Below are 22,462 nucleotides of genomic sequence, written 5' to 3' on the forward strand. Positions count from 1 at the left end.
CTCAATATAGTAAATCTCGTCAGTACTTCTATTTGTTGACGCCAGGAATGTTTCTTCGACCTCCTCTGACTCGGAGTCCATGGTTAAAGACACGTCTATAAACAGCCATGTGGCTCCGCCTTCTTTTTCGAAGGCTGTAATCTGGGTTGATAACAGGATCGTTTACAGGCTCCAGTAATTCCATGTGGGAAAGAGAAAAAGTAGAACCAGGTTCTTACCCGTCGACGTCCTTCTCCGGCTTCAGAGCGTTGAGGACTCGGTGGGTGAGAACGCTGCGAGGAAGGTGGAGGTAGATCCCGTGAACCCGGGGGTCGTCGTTCAGCCTCAACACCTCATCCATGATCTAATGGAAGGTCGAGGACAACATACGTGTCAACAGTGAGTCCAGTGATTGAATCTGGATAATTAACTTTGAGTAAGAGCACATGACTGATCCCATGACTCGACAAACAGATCATGCAGAGAATTGACTTCGTCAGTGACTGACCTCGTCTTCGTTGAAGTCCTTCGATAAACAGATCTGTGTGAGGTTAACACCGACCTGTGTAGGACACAAGTACACACTCATCAGAACCTTTTTATCGTCAACACAACCATAGGATGTGTTGTGAGTACAGAATAAAAACACAAAAACGCAGACGTTCATCTCAACAGACTCACTTTTTCGGCCATTTTCTTGGTGATCTCCAGCACGCCGTCGCCCTCGTCGCCCTTGAACGCAAGAGGAACACGTGAAAGAATGTTCTTTTATTTAAAACCTTCCGCTCTTTTGATGGGAAGAAGATGCTTCAGTACCTGAACGATGGCCAGCACTGGCTGAAGTTGAGGGTTCGATTCCTGCAGGGCGCTCAGCAACTTCTTCGGCGTGTCAACGGCGTCACTGCGGGAGTCGAGGCGTTTTTAAAGGAGTCAACGAAACCACTAGAGATTATACTGAGTGTGTTTCACGTAAATATAACCTTTCAATAAATACTTTAAAGTGTACAAACACAAACTGCATCCTTGTCCTCACACTGATGCCATTCATGTCGTGTTTTTACTGTAAATATGTGTGTACAGCAGCAGGTATTACTCCAGTACACAAGAAAGGTTTGATTGTACTGTGAGAGGAAAACACTTTAGACATCGTGTTCTTCTCCAACATCATGGCGAGATCTTCTGCAAGATCTTCTTCAACATCAGATCGAGATCTTCTTCAACATCACAGCGAGATCTTCTGCAAGATCTTCTTCAACATCACATCAAGATCTTCTTCAACATCACATTAAGATCTTCTTCAACATCACATCAAGATCTTCTTCAACATCACGGCAAGATCTTCTTCAACATCACAGCGAGATCTTCTTCAACATCACAGCGAGATCTTCTCCAACATCACGGCGAGATCCTCTTCAACATCACGGCGATATCTTCTCCAACATCACAGCGAGATCTTCTTCAACATCACAGCGAGATCTTCTCCAACATCACAGCGAGATCTTCTCTAACATCACAGCGAGATCTTCTTCAACATCACAGCGAGATCTTCTTCAACATCACGGCGAGATCTTCTTCAACATCACAGCGAGATCTTCTTTAACATCACAGCGAGATCTTCTTTAACATCACAGCGAGATCTTCTCCAACATCACAGCGAGATCTTCTTTAACATCACAGCGAGATCTTCTCCAACATCACAGCGAATCTTCTTTAACATCACAGCGAGATCTTCTCCAATATCACAGCGAGATCTTCTTTAACATCACAGCGAGATCTTCTCCAACATCACAGCGAATCTTCTTTAACATCAAAGCGAGATCTTCTCCAATATCACAGCGAGATCTTCTTTAACATCACAGCGAGATCTTCTTTAACATCACAGCGAGATCTTCTCCACCATCACAGCGAGATCTTCTCCACCATCACAGCGAGATCTTCTTCAACATCACAGCGAGATCTTCTTTAACATCACAGCGAGATCTTCTCCACCATCACAGCGAGATCTTCTTCACCATCACAGCGAGATCTTCTTCAACATCACAGCGAGATCTTCTTCAACATCACGGCGAGATCTTCTCCAACATCACGGCGAGATCTTCTCCAACATCACGGCGAGATCTTCTTCAACATCACGGCGAGATCTTCTTCAACATCACAGCGAGATCTTCTCCAACATCACAGCGAGATCTTCTTCAACATCACAGCGAGATCTTCTCCAACATCACGGCGAGATCTTCTCTAACATCACGGCAAGATCTTCTCTAACATCACGGCGAGATCTTCTTCAACATCACGGCGAGATCTTCTTCAACATCACAGCGAGATCTTCTCCAACATCACAGCAAGATCTTCTTCAACATCACAGCGAGATCTTCTTCAACATCACGGCGAGATCTTCTCTAACATCACAGCAAGATCTTCTCCTACATCACTAAGATCTTCTTCAAATCACAGCAAGATCTTCTCCTACATCACTAAGATCTTCTTCAAATCACATCAAGATCTTCTTCAACATCACATTAAGATCTTCAACATCACTAAGATCTTCTTCAACATCACATCAAGATCTTCAACATCACTAAGATCTTCTTCAACATCACATCAAGATCTTCAACATCACATCAAGATCTTCTCAACATCACATCAAGATCTTCTCAACATCACATCAAGATCTTCTTCAACATCACATCAAGATCTTCTTCAACATCACATAAAGATCTTCTTCAACATCACATTAAGATCTTCAACATCACTAAGATCTTTTTCAACATCACATCAAGATCTTCAACATCACTAAGATCTTCTTCAACATCACATTAAGATCTTCAACATCACTAAGATCTTTTTCAACATCACATCAAGATCTTCAACATCACTAAGATCTTCTTCAACATCACATCAAGATCTTCAACATCACTAAGATCTTCTTCAACATCACATCAAGATCTTCAACATCACAGCAAGATCTTCTTCACCATCACATTAAGATCTCCACCATCACATCAAGATCTTCAACATCACATCAAGATCTTCAACATCACATCAAGATCTTCAACATCACAGCAAGATCTTCTCCTACATCACTAAGATCTTCTTCAACATCACATCAAGATCTTCAACATCACTAAGATCTTCTTCAACATCACATCAAGATCTTCAACATCACATCAAGATCTTCTCAACATCACATTAAGATCTTCTTCAACATCACAGCAAGATCTTCTCAACATCACATCAAGATCTTCAACATCACAGCAAGATCTTCTTCACCATCACATTAAGATCTCCACCATCACATCAAGATCTTCAACATCACATCAAGATCTTCTTCACCATCACAGCAAGATCTTCAACATCACAGCAAGATCTTCTTCAACATCACATCAAGATCTTCTTCAACATCACATCAAGATCTTCAACATCACATCAAGATCTTCAACATCACATCAAGATCTTCTTCACCATCACATCAAGATCTTCAACATCACATCAAGATCTTCTTCACCATCACATCAAGATCTTCAACATCACAGCAAGATCTTCTTCAACATCACATCAAGATCTTCTTCAACATCACATCAAGATCTTCAACATCACATCAAGATCTTCAACATCACTAAGATCTTCTTCAACATCACATCAAGATCTTCAACATCACAGCAAGATCTTCTTCAACATCACATCAAGATCTTCAACATCACATCAAGATCTTCAACATCACTAAGATCTTCTTCACCATCACAGCAAGATCTTCTTCACCATCACAGCAAGATCTTCTCAGAGTTGCATCATCTGGTGATGTTGTCACGTGAGGCTCGTTTTAAACATGTTAACTTCGTTAAACGTGTTTTTAAATGAAGAGTTCGTGGAACAACAAGAACCAAGAAGTTCGCCAGAAGCAGGTCGAGCATAAGTGCGTCTCGTCAGATGTTCCGGTGAGGTTTACCGCAGCAGGCTGACAACACAACATCACAGCGAGATCTTCTTTAACATCACAGCGAGATCTTCTTCAACATCACAGCAAGATCTTATCCAACATCACAGCGAGATCTTCTCCAACATCACAGTGAGATCTTCTTCAACATCACATCAAGATCTTCTTCAACATTACATCAAGATCTTCATCAACATCACATCAAGATCTTCATCAACATCACATCAAGATCTTCTTCAACATCACATCAAGATCTTCTCAACATCACATCAAGATCTTCTTCAACATCACATTAAGATCTTCAACATCACTAAGATCTTTTTCAACATCACATCAAGATCTTCAACATCACTAAGATCTTCTTCAACATCACATCAAGATCTTCAACATCACTAAGATCTTCTTCAACATCACATCAAGATCTTCAACATCACTAAGATCTTCTTCAACATCACATCAAGATCTTCAACATCACAGCAAGATCTTCTTCAACATCACATCAAGATCTTCAACATCACATCAAGATCTTCAACATCACATCAAGATCTTCAACATCACATCAAGATCTTCTTCACCATCACAGCAAGATCTTCAACATCACATCAAGATCTTCTTCAACATCACAGCAAGATCTTCTCCAACATCACAGCAAGATCTTCTTCAACATCACAGTGAGATCTTCTTCAACATCACAGCGAGATCTTCTTTAACATCACATCAAGATCTTCTCAACATCACATTAAGATCTTCTCAACATCACATCAAGATCTTCTCAACATCACATCAAGATCTTCTCAACATCACATTAAGATCTTCTTCAACATCACAGCAAGATCTTCTCAGAGTTGCATCATCTGGTGATGTTGTCACGTGAGGCTCATTTAAAGCACGTTTAACTTCGTTAAACATGTTTTAAATGAAGAGTTCGTGGAACAACAAGAACCAAGAAGTTCGCCAGAAGCAGGTCGAGCATAAGTGCGTCTCGTCAGATGTTCCGGTGAGGTTTACCGCAGCAGGCTGAGGACCTGATCTTCTCCGGAGAACTTCCTGCTGACGCTGCCGGCGGCGCCGCTCGCTGCTCGGCCCTCGACGCGCGGATCCACCGCCGGGCATCTGCGCCACACGCTGGCCCGGTTCCCGTGACTCAGCGCGTGGTTCCGAAGGTTTCCACAAGCCCTGCGTATCACGGACAACTTCATGGTGGAGAGAGAAGCGTCGAGTTTCGAGAAGAAGTTCCTCAGTTTGAGGAGCAGAAGAAGAAAGTGAGGCTCAGCGTGTGATGGGCGGGCCTTCAGGGAGGCTCGGGATTCTCGAGGGTTTGGAGGAAGGGTCCCGACACTGGGCGTCATCGATCGAAAGATAAACAAAGAATGGTGCAGAAAACTCTGTTGATCTTGATAAACTATTAACACAACAATACGAACACAGTCGCGAGCGAACTAAGTTGATTTGATCATGGCGGTAGGTTTGCGACCCGATCGCCCTGAACGCACCATTCTCAAGAGGAAGCCCTGGCAGCGGTTACGCGCACGCTCGTCCACGAAGACAGAACTACTTCAAATATTTAACTTTTTTTAACCTTAAATACTACAAACAAATACTCAACTGTCAGAGATCGTGTAACTACAATACTTTGTTACCATGAACATTGAAATAAATAAACAGTTTGCTAACGATTCTTGCGGAAAAAACGCGCATCTTAGTACATTTATCATGAGGTTAAATAAAGATTTAACTTAAATAAAAGCAGTTAAAGCGACTCATGACCATAAAATGATCTAGAAAAAAATAGTTTAGTCTATTTAAACTCAATTTATATAGCGCTAAGTTTTAATCGTGATACTTTTATAAATAAAACAAGTTAATAAGAAGGAATACACGTTTGATTTAAATGTATTAAAGGTACCGTTTGTTTAAAATAAATGCTCCTTCAGTATTTGAACAACTAGTGATATTTATTGGACTGTTAAGAATTAAAAAAACATTATTTTGTTATTATAAGTTAACAAATCTCACGATGGTGGACACGATAGACAACCGTAGTACCTGGAATACAGTGTTTCTTAAATCTCCATAGAAAGTAGGAAAGAAGTGATCAATACTATCTTGTTTGGGTTTCACTCAGTTCGGGGGGTTCAGGGGCGTCCACGTGTGTGACGTCACTGCCGGCTCACTGAAGAACGCGTCAAGAGTTTCTTCTGAAACGATAATAAAAAAAATTCTGCTGCGAGTCTCTCGTGAACATACGGTAATGACGTCAACGTCCAGACCTGCCGCGAGGTGTGACGTCACAGCGTCAACCCGACCAGACTTCATTCCTGACTCGCATCATCACGAGCTCCTGGTTCAAGACTTCGGTCCCGGCGAATGTTCTGATCCAGGGTCAGTGTTCGTCCTCAGGTGACCACAGGAGGATGTGATACCAGCTCCGATCGACAGGTATCTTCGTCACAACAGGTGAGAGACTTGATCTGTGATTTATGACCTTGTGCTTCAGGTGTGGTCCTGTATAGGCGAGTCTGAAGAACCCTTTTTTTTTCTTGAGGACACGGTTCTTTAACCTCGACGTAGATGAATCGAGTTAAGGTTAGTTTAGGTAGAAGTTTATTGATCCTCAGGTGTGTCCTGGTGTGGGAACATAAGAATGTGGGAACATAAGAACGTGAAACACTCAAGATGATCGTCAACAGACTTATCTTCTCAAGTCTGTACGTGACGAGACTCAATCAGGGTCTGAAACCGAGAGACTCACGTCGACCTGAAGGTTCTCTGAGATCTAGATCTGGTTCTATTTAGATCCAAGTCGTTAAGTCGTAAGTTGTAGAAACTCGTTGGGTGAGGAGCAGCACCTCCTCGGTCCAACCTGTCGGACCAGAACAAACGCCTGTGACACACTGAGGAGGAAAGTATGTGGACAGAGGAGCGTCAGGGCTAAGATCTTCTTCTCTCCACCAGCACCACCATGAGGGACCGACTGAGCCACATGCAGGAGGTCTCCAGCGGGCACGTGGAGCAGATGGACTACGCCGAGTCCAGCACGTCCGACTCGCTCAGCAACGTGGACCAGGAGGACGAGCTCCCTCACGAGGCGGTGGTGTTCGACAACAGCCCGGCTCTGGACCAGGTCTTCGGCCAGTCCCAGGACATCCACAAGGACATCCAGAGGATCCGCCTGGACGTCAAGAGCCTGAGGGAGCAGAACTCCCGGATCCACACGGGCACGTTCACCATGAGCATGATCAAGCGGGACTCCAACGCCATCGGGGCGGACATCAAGGGTCGGGCCGAAGGTGTGCTGGCGCACCTGAAGCACATGGACGACGCCGCCCACAAGCTGGAGGAGATCCACGGCTCCAACTCGGCGGTGACCAGGATCGCCAGGACCCAGTACGCCTGCGTGAGTAACGGCTTCCGCGACGCCATGTTCGACTACAACGACGCCGAGATGACCCACCGGCAGAACTGCAAGGGTCAGATCCAGAGGCAGATGGAGATCGTGGGCCGCGACGTGAGCGGGCAGGAGGTGGAGGAGATGATCGAGAGCGGCCAGTGGAACGTCTTCAGCGACAACTTCGTGGCCGAGTCCAAAACCGCCCGCTCGGCCCTCACGCAGATCGAGAAGCGCCACCAGGAGCTGCTGGACCTGGAGACTCGGATCAAGGGGGTCCACGAGATCTTCCTGGACATCGCTCTCCTGGTGGAGGAGCAGGGCCCCATGTTGAACGCCATCCAGACCAACGTTCAGAAGACTGACGAGGGCATCCAGGAGGCTCTGGTCAAACTGAGCCGAGCCAAACGCCACGACAAGAACAACCCGTTCAAGAAGATGTTCTGTAGCTGCTTCCCCTGCTACAAATGAATCTACACGAGGTTTCATCTTGTATCACGTTATCATAGAACCTAGAGAACATCTTGTATTGACTCAATGAATCATAGAACGTGGAGAACATCTTGTATTGACTCATTGAAACATAGAACCTGGAGAACATCTTGTATTGACTCAATGAATCATAGAACCTGGAGAACATCTTGTATTGACTCAATGTATCATAGAACCTGGAGAACATCTTGTATTGACTCAATGTATCATAGAACCTGGAGAACATCTTGTATTGACTCAATGAATCATAGAACCTGGAGAACATCTTGTATTGACTCAATGTATCATAGAACCTGGAGAACATCTTGTATTGACTCAATGTATCATAGAACCTGGAGAACATCTTGTATTGACTCAATGAATCATAGAACCTGGAGAACATCTTGTATTGACTCAATGAATCATAGAACCTGGAGAACATCTTGTATTGACTCAATGTATCATAGAACCTGGAGAACATCTTGTATTGAATCATAGAACCTAGAGAACATCTTGTATTGACTCAATGAATCATAGAACCTGGAGAACATCTTGTATTGACTCAATGAATCATAGAACCTGGAGAACATCTTGTATTGACTCAATGAATCATAGAACCTAGAGAACATCTTGTATTGACTCAATGAATCATAGAACCTGGAGAACATCTTGTATTGACTCAATGAATCATAGAACCTAGAGAACATCTTGTATTGACTCAAAGAATCATAAAACCTGGAGAACATCTTGTATTGAATCATAGAACCTGGAGAACATCTTGTATTGACTCAATGTATCATAGAACCTGGAGAACATCTTGTATTGACTCAATGAATCATAGAACCTGGAGAACATCTTGTATTGACTCATTGAATCATAGAACCTAGAGAACATCTTGTATTGACTCAATGTATCATAGAACCTGGAGAACATCTTGTATTGAATCATAGAACCTGGAGAACATCTTGTATTGACTCATTGAATCATAGAACCTGGAGAACATCTTGTATTGACTCAAAGAATCATAGAACCTGGAGAACATCTTGTATTGAATCATAGAACCTGGAGAACATCTTGTATTGACTCAATGAATCATAGAACCTGGAGAACATCTTCTATTGACTCAATGTATCATAGAACCTGGAGAACATCTTGTATTGACTCAATGAATCATAGAACCTGGAGAACATCTTGTATTGACTCATTGAATCATAGAACCTGGAGAACATCTTGTATTGACTCAATGAATCATAGAACCTGGAGAACATCTTGTATTGAATCATAGAACCTGGAGAACATCTTGTATTGACTCAATGTATCATAGAACCTGGAGAACATCTTGTATTGACTCAATGAATCATAGAACCTGGAGAACATCTTGTATTGACTCATTGAATCATAGAACCTGGAGAACATCTTGTATTGACTCATAGAACCTGGAGAACATCTTGTATTGACTCATTGAATCATAGAACCTGGAGAACATCTTGTATTGACTCAATGAATCATAGAACCTGGAGAACATCTTGTATTGACTCATTGAATCATAGAACCTGGAGAACATCTTGTATTGACTCAAAGAATCATAGAACCTGGAGAACATCTTGTATTGACTCAATGAATCATAGAACCTGGAGAACATCTCGTATTGACTCAATGTATCATAGAACCTGGAGAACATCTTGTATTGACTCATAGAACCTGGAGAACATCTTGTATTGAATCATAGAACCTGGATAACATCTTGTATTGACTCATTGAATCATAGAACCTGGAGAACATCTTGTATTGACTCATAGAACCTGGAGAACATCTTGTATTGACTCATAGAACCTAGAGAACATCTTGTATTGACTCATAGAACCTGGAGAACATCTTGTATTGAATCATAGAACCTGGAGAACATCTTATATTGAATCATAGAACCTGGAGAACATCTTTTATTGACTCATAGAACCTGGAGAACATCTTGTATTGACTCATAGAACCTGGAGAACATCTTGTATTGACTCATAGAACCTGGAGAACATCTTGTATTGACTCAATGTATCATAGAACCTGGAGAACATCTCGTATTGACTCATAGAACCTGGAGAACATCTTGTATTGAATCATAGAACCTGGAGAACATCTCGTATCGACTCATAGAACCTGGAGAACATCTCGTATTGACTCATAGAACCTGGAGAACATCTCGTATTGAATCATAGAACCTGGAGAACATCTCGTATCGACTCATAGAACCTGGAGAACATCTCGTATTGACTCATAGAACCTGGAGAACATCTCGTATCGACTCAATGTATCACGTCTTTATTCAAATATGTCCCAGAAAAAAACCTCCATTAAATCTATTTATATTGTCGTGTGGATTCTGTTGGTTTATTTTCCTGTTTTAAATGATTGTTATTGTCGCTTCTATTTCTTTCTTTGTTTTTTATTAAACTCTGGTCATAAACAATCGAAGGAACATAAGTTTGATCCGAGTCTGATCTTGTAAGAAGTTAGTTAAACCAGCAGATACCAGGACTGAAGACGATGGAAATACTTAATAATAATGATTATAATGACAAATGAATCAATAAAAAGTAACTTTATTTCAAATGTGTGATAAAGAAAGTGATTTTTTGTGTGTAATATCTACATGTAGTTCTGATGTACGTCAGTAGGAGGCGCTCTCCTGCTCAAACATCATCCTTCAAAATAAGAGCAAAGGTCAACGACCCCCTTTTGATTCACTACTAGAGTTCTACATCCGGTCGTCTTAACCCGGTAACACTAACTAGTTGTTCTCGCCTCCTCATAGTATGGTCACATGACCACACCTGATCGTCTGATGAGTAACACCTGCCCTTCTTTTGTTGAGCAACTCGTCAGTCCAGGGGTCGTGACCCCGACACAACAATGTTCTTCAAGGAAGTGAGTCTTGTGGGCCGGACCTGCTGAGGGTGTCGTCAGAAGATGCCGCGAGAGGAGCGAAGACTTCACTGCTGTTGAGGAACAACTTGAGAAGGTAAGATTAACTTAACGTTACCTTACCTTAACTCACTGACGTTCAGATCATTTTAATGATTAATGTTCCTTAAAGTTTGTGTGAAAATAGTACATGTGTGTTACTGTCAGTAGAAATCTAGTGCTGTGTGTTAAATCACATACTTGTGTACTCAAAGTTAGTATTTTTAGTGCGTAAGTGCGTCTCAATTCTTAGTATGTAAATGTAGTGCTTTATACACACTAGATTGTTACTAAAACACACACAAAACTGAGTATAGATCGATGGACACTTTCTACACTAAACGACTCCATCTTAGTGACGTTATAAACGGAAGTTACGTCATATATATATAATATATATATATATATATATACGTACAGGTGTATTTTCAGCAACTAGTAACTAATCCTCCACAGATAGTATGTCTCAAATCACATACTTCTCTTAGTATACTAGAAGTTAGTATCATCAGGATAGTGTACATACTAACTAGTAACTAATCCTCCACAGATAGTATGTCTCAAATCACATACTTCTCTTAGTATACTAGAAGTTAGTATGCATCAGGATAGTGTACGTACTAACTAGTAACTAATCCTCCACAGATAGTATGTCTCAAACATACTTCTCTTAGTATACTAGAAGTAAGTATGCATCAGGATAGTGTACGTACTAACTAGTAACTAATCCTCCACAGATAGTACGTCTCAAATCACATACTTCTCTTAGTATACTAGAAGTTAGTATCATCAGGATAGTGTACGTACTAACTAGTAACTAATCCTCCACAGATAGTATGTCTCAAATCACATACTTCTCTTAGTATAATAGAAGTTAGTATGCATCAGGATAGTGTACGTACTAACTAGTAACTAATCCTCCACAGATAGTATGTCTCAAATCACATACTTCTCTTAGTATACTAGAAGTTAGTATCATCAGGATAGTGTACATACTAACTAGTAACTAATCCTCCACAGATAGTATGTCTCAAATCACATACTTCTCTTAGTATACTAGAAGTTAGTATGCATCAGGATAGTGTACGTACTAACTAGTAACTAATCCTCCACAGATAGTATGTCTCAAACATACTTCTCTTAGTATACTAGAAGTAAGTATGCATCAGGATAGTGTACGTACTAACTAGTAACTAATCCTCCACAGATAGTATGTCTCAAACATACTTCTCTTAGTATACTAGAAGTTAGTATGCATCAGGATAGTGTACGTACTAACTAGTAACTAATCCTCCACAGATAGTATGTCTCAAACATACTTCTCTTAGTATACTAGAAGTTAGTATGCATCAGGATAGTGTACGTACTAACTAGTAACTAATCCTCCTAAGGTTTGTATGTCTCAAATCACATACTTCTCTTAGTATACTAGAAGTTAGTATGCATCAGGATAGTGTACGTACTAACTAGTAACTAATCCTCCACAGATAGTATGTCTCAAACATACTTCTCTTAGTATACTAGAAGTTAGTATCATCAGGATAGTGTACGTACTAACTAGTAACTAATCCTCCACAGATAGTATGTCTCAAATCACATACTTCTCTTAGTATACTAGAAGTTAGTATGCATCAGGATAGTGTACGTACTAACTAGTAACTAATCCTCCACAGATAGTATGTCTCAAATCACATACTTCTCTTAGTATACTAGAAGTTAGTATCATCAGGATAGTGTACATACTAACTAGTAACTAATCCTCCACAGATAGTATGTCTCAAATCACATACTTCTCTTAGTATACTAGAAGTTAGTATGCATCAGGATAGTGTACGTACTAACTAGTAACTAATCCTCCACAGATAGTATGTCTCAAACATACTTCTCTTAGTATACTAGAAGTAAGTATGCATCAGGATAGTGTACGTACTAACTAGTAACTAATCCTCCACAGATAGTATGTCTCAAACATACTTCTCTTAGTATACTAGAAGTTAGTATGCATCAGGATAGTGTACGTACTAACTAGTAACTAATCCTCCACAGATAGTATGTCTCAAACATACTTCTCTTAGTATACTAGAAGTTAGTATGCATCAGGATAGTGTACGTACTAACTAGTAACTAATCCTCCACAGATAGTATGTCTCAAATCACATACTTCTCTTAGTATACTAGAAGTTAGTATGCATCAGGATAGTGTACGTACTAACTAGTAACTAATCCTCCACAGATAGTATGTCTCAAATCACATACTTCTCTTAGTATACTAGAAGTTAGTTTGCATCAGGATAGTGTACGTACTAACTAGTAACTAATCCTCCACAGATAGTTTGTCTCAAACATACTTCTCTTAGTATACTAGAAGTTAGTATCATCAGGATAGTGTACGTACTAACTAGTAACTAATCCTCCACAGATAGTATGTCTCAAACATACTTCTCTTAGTATACTAGAAGTAAGTATGCATCAGGATAGTGTACGTACTAACTAGTAACTAATCCTCCACAGATAGTATGTCTCAAACATACTTCTCTTAGTATACTAGAAGTTAGTATGCATCAGGATAGTGTACGTACTAACTAGTAACTAATCCTCCACAGATAGTATGTCTCAAACATACTTCTCTTAGTATACTAGAAGTTAGTATGCATCAGGATAGTGTACGTACTAACTAGTAACTAATCCTCCTAAGGTTTGTATGTCTCAAATCACATACTTCTCTTAGTATACTAGAAGTTAGTATGCATCAGGATAGTGTACGTACTAACTAGTAACTAATCCTCCACAGATAGTATGTCTCAAATCACATACTTCTCTTAGTATACTAGAAGTTAGTATCATCAGGATAGTGTACGTACTAACTAGTAACTAATCCTCCACAGATAGTATGTCTCAAATCACGTACTTCTCTTAGTATACTAGAAGTTAGTATGCATCAGGATAGTGTACGTACTAACTAGTAACTAATCCTCCACAGATAGTACGTCTCAAATCACATACTTCTCTTAGTATACTAGAAGTTAGTATCATCAGGATAGTGTACATACTAACTAGTAACTAATCCTCCACAGATAGTATGTCTCAAATCACATACTTCTCTTAGTATACTAGAAGTTAGTATGCATCAGGATAGTGTACGTACTAACTAGTAACTAATCCTCCACAGATAGTATGTCTCAAACATACTTCTCTTAGTATACTAGAAGTTAGTATGCATCAGGATAGTGTACGTACTAACTAGTAACTAATCCTCCACAGATAGTATGTCTCAAACATACTTCTCTTAGTATACTAGAAGTAAGTATGCATCAAGATAGTGTACGTACTAACTAGTAACTAATCCTCCACAGATAGTATGTCTCAAACATACTTCTCTTAGTATACTAGAAGTTAGTATGCATCAGGATAGTGTACGTACTAACTAGTAACTAATCCTCCACAGATAGTATGTCTCAAATCACATACTTCTCTTAGTATACTAGAAGTTAGTATCATCAGGATAGTGTACGTACTAACTAGTAACTAATCCTCCACAGATAGTATGTCTCAAACATACTTCTCTTAGTATACTAGAAGTTAGTATGCATCAGGATAGTGTACGTACTAACTAGTAACTAATCCTCCACAGATAGTATGTCTCAAATCACATACTTCTCTTAGTATACTAGAAGTTAGTATGCATCAGGATAGGGTACGTACTAACTAGTAACTAATCCTCCACAGATAGTATGTCTCAAATCACATACTTCTCTTAGTATACTAGAAGTTAGTTTGCATCAGGATAGTGTACGTACTAACTAGTAACTAATCCTCCACAGATAGTATGTCTCAAACATACTTCTCTTAGTATACTAGAAGTTAGTATGCATCAGGATAGTGTCCGTACTAACTAGTAACTAATCCTACACAGATAGTACGTCTCAAACATACTTCTCTTAGTATACTAGAAGTTAGTATCATCAGGATAGTGTACGTACTAACTAGTAACTAATCCTCCACAGATAGTATGTCTCAAATCACATACTTCTCTTGGTATACTAGAAGTTAGTATGCATCAGGATAGTGTACGTACAAACTAGTAACTAATCCTCCACAGATAGTATGTCTCAAACATACTTCTCTTAGTATACTAGAAGTTAGTATGCATCAGGATAGTGTACGTACAAACTAGTAACTAATCCTCCACAGATAGTATGTCTCAAATCACATACTTCTCTTAGTATACTAGAAGTTAGTATGCATCAGGATAGTGTACGTACTAACTAGTAACTAATCCTCCACAGATAGTTTGTCTCAAACATACTTCTCTTAGTATACTAGAAGTTAGTATCATCAGGATAGTGTACGTACTAACTAGTAACTAATCCTCCACAGATAGTATGTCTCAAACATACTTCTCTTAGTATACTAGAAGTTAGTATGCATCAGGATAGTGTACGTACAAACTAGTAACTAATCCTCCACAGATAGTATGTCTCAAATCACATACTTCTCTTAGTATACTAGAAGTTAGTATGCATCAGGATAGTGTACGTACTAACTAGTAACTAATCCTACACAGATAGTATGTCTCAAATCACATACTTCTCTTAGTATACTAGAAGTTAGTATCATAAGGATAGTGCACGTACTAACTAGTAACTAATCCTCCACAGATAGTTTGTCTCAAACATACTTCTCTTAGTATACTAGAAGTTAGTATCATCAGGATAGTGTACGTACTAACTAGTAACTAATCCTCCACAGATAGTATGTCTCAAACATACTTCTCTTAGTATACTAGAAGTAAGTATGCATCAGGATAGTGTACGTACTAACTAGTAACTAATCCTCCACAGATAGTATGTCTCAAACATACTTCTCTTAGTATACTAGAAGTTAGTATGCATCAGGATAGTGTACGTACTAACTAGTAACTAATCCTCCACAGATAGTATGTCTCAAACATACTTCTCTTAGTATACTAGAAGTTAGTATGCATCAGGATAGTGTACGTACTAACTAGTAACTAATCCTCCTAAGGTTTGTATGTCTCAAATCACATACTTCTCTTAGTATACTAGAAGTTAGTATGCATCAGGATAGTGTACGTACTAACTAGTAACTAATCCTCCACAGATAGTATGTCTCAAATCACATACTTCTCTTAGTATACTAGAAGTTAGTATCATCAGGATAGTGTACGTACTAACTAGTAACTAATCCTCCACAGATAGTATGTCTCAAATCACGTACTTCTCTTAGTATACTAGAAGTTAGTATGCATCAGGATAGTGTATGTACTAACTAGTAACTAATCCTCCACAGATAGTACGTCTCAAATCACATACTTCTCTTAGTATACTAGAAGTTAGTATCATCAGGATAGTGTACATACTAACTAGTAACTAATCCTCCACAGATAGTATGTCTCAAATCACATACTTCTCTTAGTATACTAGAAGTTAGTATGCATCAGGATAGTGTACGTACTAACTAGTAACTAATCCTCCACAGATAGTATGTCTCAAACATACTTCTCTTAGTATACTAGAAGTAAGTATGCATCAAGATAGTGTACGTACTAACTAGTAACTAATCCTCCACAGATAGTATGTCTCAAACATACTTCTCTTAGTATACTAGAAGTTAGTATGCATCAGGATAGGGTACGTACTAACTAGTAACTAATCCTCCACAGATAGTATGTCTCAAATCACATACTTCTCTTAGTATACTAGAAGTTAGTTTGCATCAGGATAGTGTACGTACTAACTAGTAACTAATCCTCCACAGATAGTATGTCTCAAACATACTTCTCTTAGTATACTAGAAGTTAGTATGCATCAGGATAGTGTCCGTACTAACTAGTAACTAATCCTACACAGATAGTATGTCTCAAACATACTTCTCTTAGTATACTAGAAGTTAGTATCATCAGGATAGTGTACGTACTAACTAGTAACTAATCCTCCACAGATAGTATGTCTCAAATCACATACTTCTCTTGGTATACTAGAAGTTAGTATGCATCAGGATAGTGTACGTACAAACTAGTAACTAATCCTCCACAGATAGTATGTCTCAAACATACTTCTCTTAGTATACTAGAAGTTAGTATGCATCAGGATAGTGTACGTACAAACTAGTAACTAATCCTCCACAGATAGTATGTCTCAAATCACATACTTCTCTTAGTATACTAGAAGTTAGTATGCATCAGGATAGTGTACGTACTAACTAGTAACTAATCCTCCACAGATAGTTTGTCTCAAACATACTTCTCTTAGTATACTAGAAGTTAGTATCATCAGGATAGTGTACGTACTAACTAGTAACTAATCCTCCACAGATAGTATGTCTCAAACATACTTCTCTTAGTATACTAGAAGTTAGTATGCATCAGGATAGTGTACGTACAAACTAGTAACTAATCCTCCACAGATAGTATGTCTCAAATCACATACTTCTCTTAGTATACTAGAAGTTAGTATGCATCAGGATAGTGTACGTACTAACTAGTAACTAATTAGGAAGGATAAACACGTCTTCAGTGCTGATACCAGCTTAAATATCTCACGAATATTTAGATTCTCATATTTTTTCTTTATTTCTTTTTCCAAACTTGCAAAATGTGCTGCCAGCAGGTGGCGCTAGTGTTCCTACAGCTGGTTGAAACCATCGTTAAATAGTAGTAGAAGAAGAAGCTGTTGCGTCATTTCCTGTTAGTGTGTAGCAGCAGAGTTTGATTTGAGACATACTATCTGTGGAGGATTAGTTACTAGTTAGTACATACACTATCCTGATGCATACTAACTTCTAGTATACTAAGAGAAGTATGTGATTTGAGACATACTATCTGTGGAGGATTACTTACTAGTTAGTACGTACACTATTCTGATGCATACTAACTTCTAGTATACTAAGAGAAGTATGTGATTTGAGACATACTATCTGTGGAGGATTAGTTACTAGTTAGTACGTACACTATCCTGATGCATACTAACTTCTAGTATACTAAGAGAAGTATGTGATTTGAGACATACTATCTGTGGAGGATTAGTTACTAGTTAGTACGTACACTATCCTGATGCATACTAACTTCTAGTATACTAAGAGAAGGATGTGATTTGAGACATACTGTCTGTGGAGGATTAGTTACTAGTTAGTACGTACACTATCCTGATGATACTAACTTCTAGTATACTAAGAGAAGTATGTGATTTGAGACATACTATCTGTGGAGGATTAGTTACTAGTTAGTACATACACTATCCTGATGCATACTAACTTCTAGTATACTAAGAGAAGGATGTGATTTGAGACATACTGTCTGTGGAGGATTAGTTACTAGTTAGTACGTGCACTATCCTTATGATACTAACTTCTAGTATACTAAGAGAAGTATGTGATTTGAGACATACTATCTGTGTAGGATTAGTTACTAGTTAGTACGGACACTATCCTGATGCATACTAACTTCTAGTATACTAAGAGAAGTATGTTTGAGACATACTATCTGTGGAGGATTAGTTACTAGTTAGTACGTACACTATCCTGATGATACTAACTTCTAGTATACTAAGAGAAGTATGTGATTTGAGACATACTATCAGTGGAGGATTAGTTACTAGTTAGTACGTACACTATCCTGATGCATACTAACTTCTAGTATACTAAGAGAAGTATGTTTGAGACATACTATCTGTGGAGGATTAGTTACTTGTTAGTACGTACACTATCCTGATGCATACTAACTTCTAGTATACTAAGAGAAGTATGTTTGAGACATACTATCTGTGGAGGATTAGTTACTAGTTAGTACGTACACTATCCTGATGCATACTAACTTCTAGTATACTAAGAGAAGTATGTGATTTGAGACATACTATCTGTGGAGGATTAGTTACTAGTTAGTACATACACTATCCTGATGCATACTAACTTCTAGTATACTAAGAGAAGGATGTGATTTGAGACATACTGTCTGTGGAGGATTAGTTACTAGTTAGTACGTGCACTATCCTTATAATACTAACTTCTAGTATACTAAGAGAAGTATGTGATTTGAGACATACTATCTGTGGAGGATTAGTTACTAGTTAGTACGTGCACTATCCTGATGATACTAACTTCTAGTATACTAAGAGAAGTATGTTTGAGACATACTATCTGTGAAGGATTAGTTACTAGTTAGTACGTACACTATCCTGATGATACTAACTTCTAGTATACTAAGAGAAGTATGTTTGAGACATACTATCTGTGGAGGATTAGTTACTAGTTAGTACGTACACTATCCTGATGATACTAACTTCTAGTATACTAAGAGAAGTATGTTTGAGACATACTATCTGTGGAGGATTAGTTACTAGTTAGTACGTACACTATCCTGATGCATACTAACTTCTAGTATACTAAGAGAAGTATGTGATTTGAGACATACTATCTGTGGAGGATTAGTTACTAGTTAGTACGTACACTATCCTGATGCATACTAACTTCTAGTATACTAAGAGAAGTATGTTTGAGACATACTATCTGTGGAGGATTAGTTACTAGTTAGTACGTACACTATCCTGATGATACTAACTTCTAGTATACTAAGAGAAGTATGTTTGAGACATACTATCTGTGTAGGATTAGTTACTAGTTAGTACGGACACTATCCTGATGCATACTAACTTCTAGTATACTAAGAGAAGTATGTTTGAGACATACTATCTGTGGAGGATTAGTTACTAGTTAGTACGTACACTATCCTGATGCATACTAACTTCTAGTATACTAAGGGAAGTATGTGATTTGAGACATACTATCTGTGGAGGATTAGTTACTAGTTAGTACGTACACTATCCTGATGATACTAACTTCTAGTATACTAAGAGAAGTATGTGATTTGAGACATACTATCTGTGGAGGATTAGTTACTAGTTAGTACGTACACTATCCTGATGCATACTAACTTCTAGTATACTAAGAGAAGTATGTTTGAGACATACTATCTGTGGAGGATTAGTTACTAGTTAGTACGTACACTATCCTGATGATACTAACTTCTAGTATACTAAGAGAAGTATGTGATTTGAGACATACTATCTGTGGAGGATTAGTTACTAGTTAGTACGTACACTATCCTGATGATACTAACTTCTAGTATACTAAGAGAAGTATGTTTGAGACATACTATCAGTGGAGGATTAGTTACTAGTTAGTACGTACACTATCCTGATGCATACTAACTTCTAGTATACTAAGAGAAGTATGTTTGAGACATACTATCTGTGGAGGATTAGTTACTAATTAGTACGTACACTATCCTGATGATACTAACTTCTAGTATACTAAGAGAAGTATGTGATTTGAGACATACTATCTGTGGAGGATTAGTTACTAGTTAGTAGGTACACTATCCTGATGATACTAACTTCTAGTATACTAAGAGAAGTATGTTTGAGACATACTATCTGTGGAGGATTAGTTACTAGTTAGTACGTACACTATCCTGATGATACTAACTTCTAGTATACTAAGAGAAGTATGTGATTTGAGACATACTATCTGTGGAGGATTAGTTACTAGTTAGTACGTACACTATCCTGATGCATACTAACTTCTAGTATACTAAGAGAAGTATGTTTGAGACATACTATCAGTGGAGGATTAGTTACTAGTTAGTACGTACACTATCCTGATGCATACTAACTTCTAGTATACTAAGAGAAGTATGTTTGAGACATACTATCTGTGGAGGATTAGTTACTTGTTAGTACGTACACTATCCTGATGCATACTAACTTCTAGTATACTAAGAGAAGTATGTTTGAGACATACTATCTGTGGAGGATTAGTTACTAGTTAGTACGTACACTATCCTGATGCATACTAACTTCTAGTATACTAAGAGAAGTATGTGATTTGAGACATACTATCTGTGGAGGATTAGTTACTAGTTTGTACGTACACTATCCTGATGATACTAACTTCTAGTATACTAAGAGAAGTATGTTTGGTCTACACAGAGACGTTCATGTCGTTGTTCTGAAGATCACGTCGTCTTCCTCGTTGACTCGTAGAAATGAAGCTGATCGTCTGAGATGTTTGTGTCGTTCAGTAGGGATGCGTGACGTCCTGGACAAGCTCCAGGTGATCCGTGAAGGCCTGTCACCTGAAGATGAAGATGATGAGGGTCACGAGGCCGTCGTGTCCGAGGACTCGTCCGCTCTGAGCCTCGTCCTCCAAGAAGCCCAGTCCATCCGCAGGGACGTCCACCAGCTCACCCTGAAGGTCGAGCAGCTGAAGCTCCAGAACGAGCGCTTCGGCGCGTCGGTGCGCCGCCTGTCGCTGCTGAAGAAGGACTCGGACGCCACGGCCAGGAGCGTCCAGGCGCTCGGCAGAGCCGTGCACGCTCGTCTGCGGGCCCTGGGCGCCGAGGGACGCCGCCTGGAGGCGAGCGAAGGGTCCGACGCCGCCGTCAGCCGCGTCGCTCGAGCGCAGCACGAGGCGCTCGCACGCGCTTTCCACGCCGCTATGATGGACTACCACCTGGCCGAGGAGATGCAGAAGATGACCTGTCGCGAGCGCATCCAGAGGCAGGCCTCCATCCTGGACGCCAGCATCAGCGGCGACGCGCTGGACCGGATGGTGGAGCGAGGCGGCGAGGGCTGGGGCGAGATGTTCCAGAGCCTGCAGGGCGGACGCTCCTCTCGCTGGGCCCTGAAGGAGATCCAGGGTCGACACCGGGAGCTGGTGCTGGTGGAGGCCCGGCTGAAGGAGATGCAGGACCTGTTCCTGCAGATGGCGGCGCTGGTGGAGGAGCAGGGCAGCGTGGTGGACAGCATCCAGGCTCACGTCTGTGACGCTCGAGAACACGTCCAGAGGTCCAACGCTCACGTGAAGAAGGCCGTCAAATACAAACGGAAAAACCCTTTTCAACATTTCTGCCCCTGCTGGCCCTGCTGGAGATGAACGTTAGTCTTTATTATGTTTGTTTTTAGCTGTTTTCTCTGCTCAGTGTTTGGATCCTGGAATCAAACTGTACACTTGTCGCAAATAAAGTGTATTTTATTCATTTCCATCGATAAATATCTTCAGATAAACACATGTATGTTGTATTTGCAGCTCATTGTGGTGAGATTGGATCAAACCATTGGATCGAACCATTGGATCGGACCATTGGATCGGACCATTGGATCGAACCATTGGATCGGACCATTGGATCGAACCATTGGATCGGACCATTGGATCGAACCATTGGATCGAACCATTGGATCGGAACCATTGGATCGAACCATTGGATCGAACCATTGGATCGGAACCATTGGATCGAACCATTGGATCGGACCATTGGATCCGAACCATTGGATCCAAACCATTGGATCCAAACCATTGGATCCAAACCATTGGATCGAACCATTGGATCGAACCATTGGATCCGAACCATTGGATCCGAACCATTGGATCCGAACCATTGGATCGAACCATTGGATCGAACCATTGGATCTGGACCATTGGATGGAACCATTGGATGGAACCATTGGATGGAACCATTGGATCGAAACCATTGGATGGAACCATTGGATCGAAACCATTGGATCGAAACCATTGGATCCGAACCATTGGATCCGAACCATTGGATCGAAACCATTGGATCCGAACCATTGGATCCGAACCATTGGATCGAACCATTGGATCGAACCATTGGATCGAACCATTGGATTCAATGGTTTGATTCAATGGTTTGATCCAATGGT

At 39.9% G+C, this 22,462-nt stretch overlaps 3 protein-coding genes and 1 long non-coding RNA gene across 4 annotated transcripts in view; 2 read left to right on the forward strand and 2 right to left on the reverse strand.

Annotated features, from left to right (window-relative positions):
- The window catches only part of mthfd1l (methylenetetrahydrofolate dehydrogenase (NADP+ dependent) 1 like), a 45,559-nt gene extending 40,200 nt beyond the window's left edge, over positions 1 to 5,359 (reverse strand). The window contains exons 1-5 of the mRNA XM_087805314.1: positions 4,922 to 5,359; positions 796 to 880; positions 661 to 711; positions 488 to 541; positions 219 to 343 (exon numbers count right to left, since the gene is read on the reverse strand). Coding sequence (XP_087661440.1) covers positions 219 to 343; positions 488 to 541; positions 661 to 711; positions 796 to 880; positions 4,922 to 5,262 — 656 coding nt within the window. The 5' untranslated portion in view covers positions 5,263 to 5,359. The remainder of the gene's footprint in view (positions 1 to 218; positions 344 to 487; positions 542 to 660; positions 712 to 795; positions 881 to 4,921) is intronic.
- An 857-nt stretch (positions 5,360 to 6,216) lies between these two features.
- stx11b.1 (syntaxin 11b, tandem duplicate 1) lies at positions 6,217 to 8,441 on the forward strand. The gene is made up of 2 exons (XM_087806017.1): positions 6,217 to 6,370; positions 6,869 to 8,441. Exon 2 carries the CDS (start codon positions 6,876 to 6,878, stop codon positions 7,770 to 7,772), a length of 897 nt encoding a protein of 298 aa, XP_087662143.1. The 5' UTR covers positions 6,217 to 6,370; positions 6,869 to 6,875; the 3' UTR covers positions 7,773 to 8,441.
- Positions 8,442 to 8,806: 365 nt separating this feature from the next.
- LOC148066950 (uncharacterized) lies at positions 8,807 to 10,370 on the reverse strand. The gene is made up of 3 exons (XR_015713228.1): positions 9,178 to 10,370; positions 9,030 to 9,060; positions 8,807 to 8,834 (listed from the first exon to the last, which is right to left on the reverse strand). It is a non-coding gene; the product is annotated as an uncharacterized LOC148066950 (long non-coding RNA).
- A 312-nt stretch (positions 10,371 to 10,682) lies between these two features.
- Positions 10,683 to 21,677, forward strand: LOC148066951 (syntaxin-11-like). Its single transcript, XM_087806160.1, has 2 exons — positions 10,683 to 10,785; positions 20,824 to 21,677. The coding sequence occupies exon 2, from the start codon at positions 20,829 to 20,831 to the stop codon at positions 21,675 to 21,677; it is 849 nt and encodes a 282-aa protein (XP_087662286.1). The 5' UTR covers positions 10,683 to 10,785; positions 20,824 to 20,828.
- The last annotated feature ends 785 nt before the right edge of the window (positions 21,678 to 22,462 follow it).

This window comes from Callionymus lyra, chromosome 13, assembly GCF_982586985.1.
Source record: "Callionymus lyra chromosome 13, fCalLyr1.hap1.1, whole genome shotgun sequence".
Lineage (NCBI taxonomy): Eukaryota > Metazoa > Chordata > Actinopteri > Syngnathiformes > Callionymidae > Callionymus > Callionymus lyra.

Bases quoted from the DNA above. Each gene is read 5' to 3' on its own strand.
- stx11b.1 (XM_087806017.1), top strand. From the start codon at position 6,876: ATGAGGGACCGACTGAGCCACATGCAGGAGGTCTCCAGCGGGCACGTG.
- LOC148066951 (XM_087806160.1), top strand. From the start codon at position 20,829: ATGCGTGACGTCCTGGACAAGCTCCAGGTGATCCGTGAAGGCCTGTCA.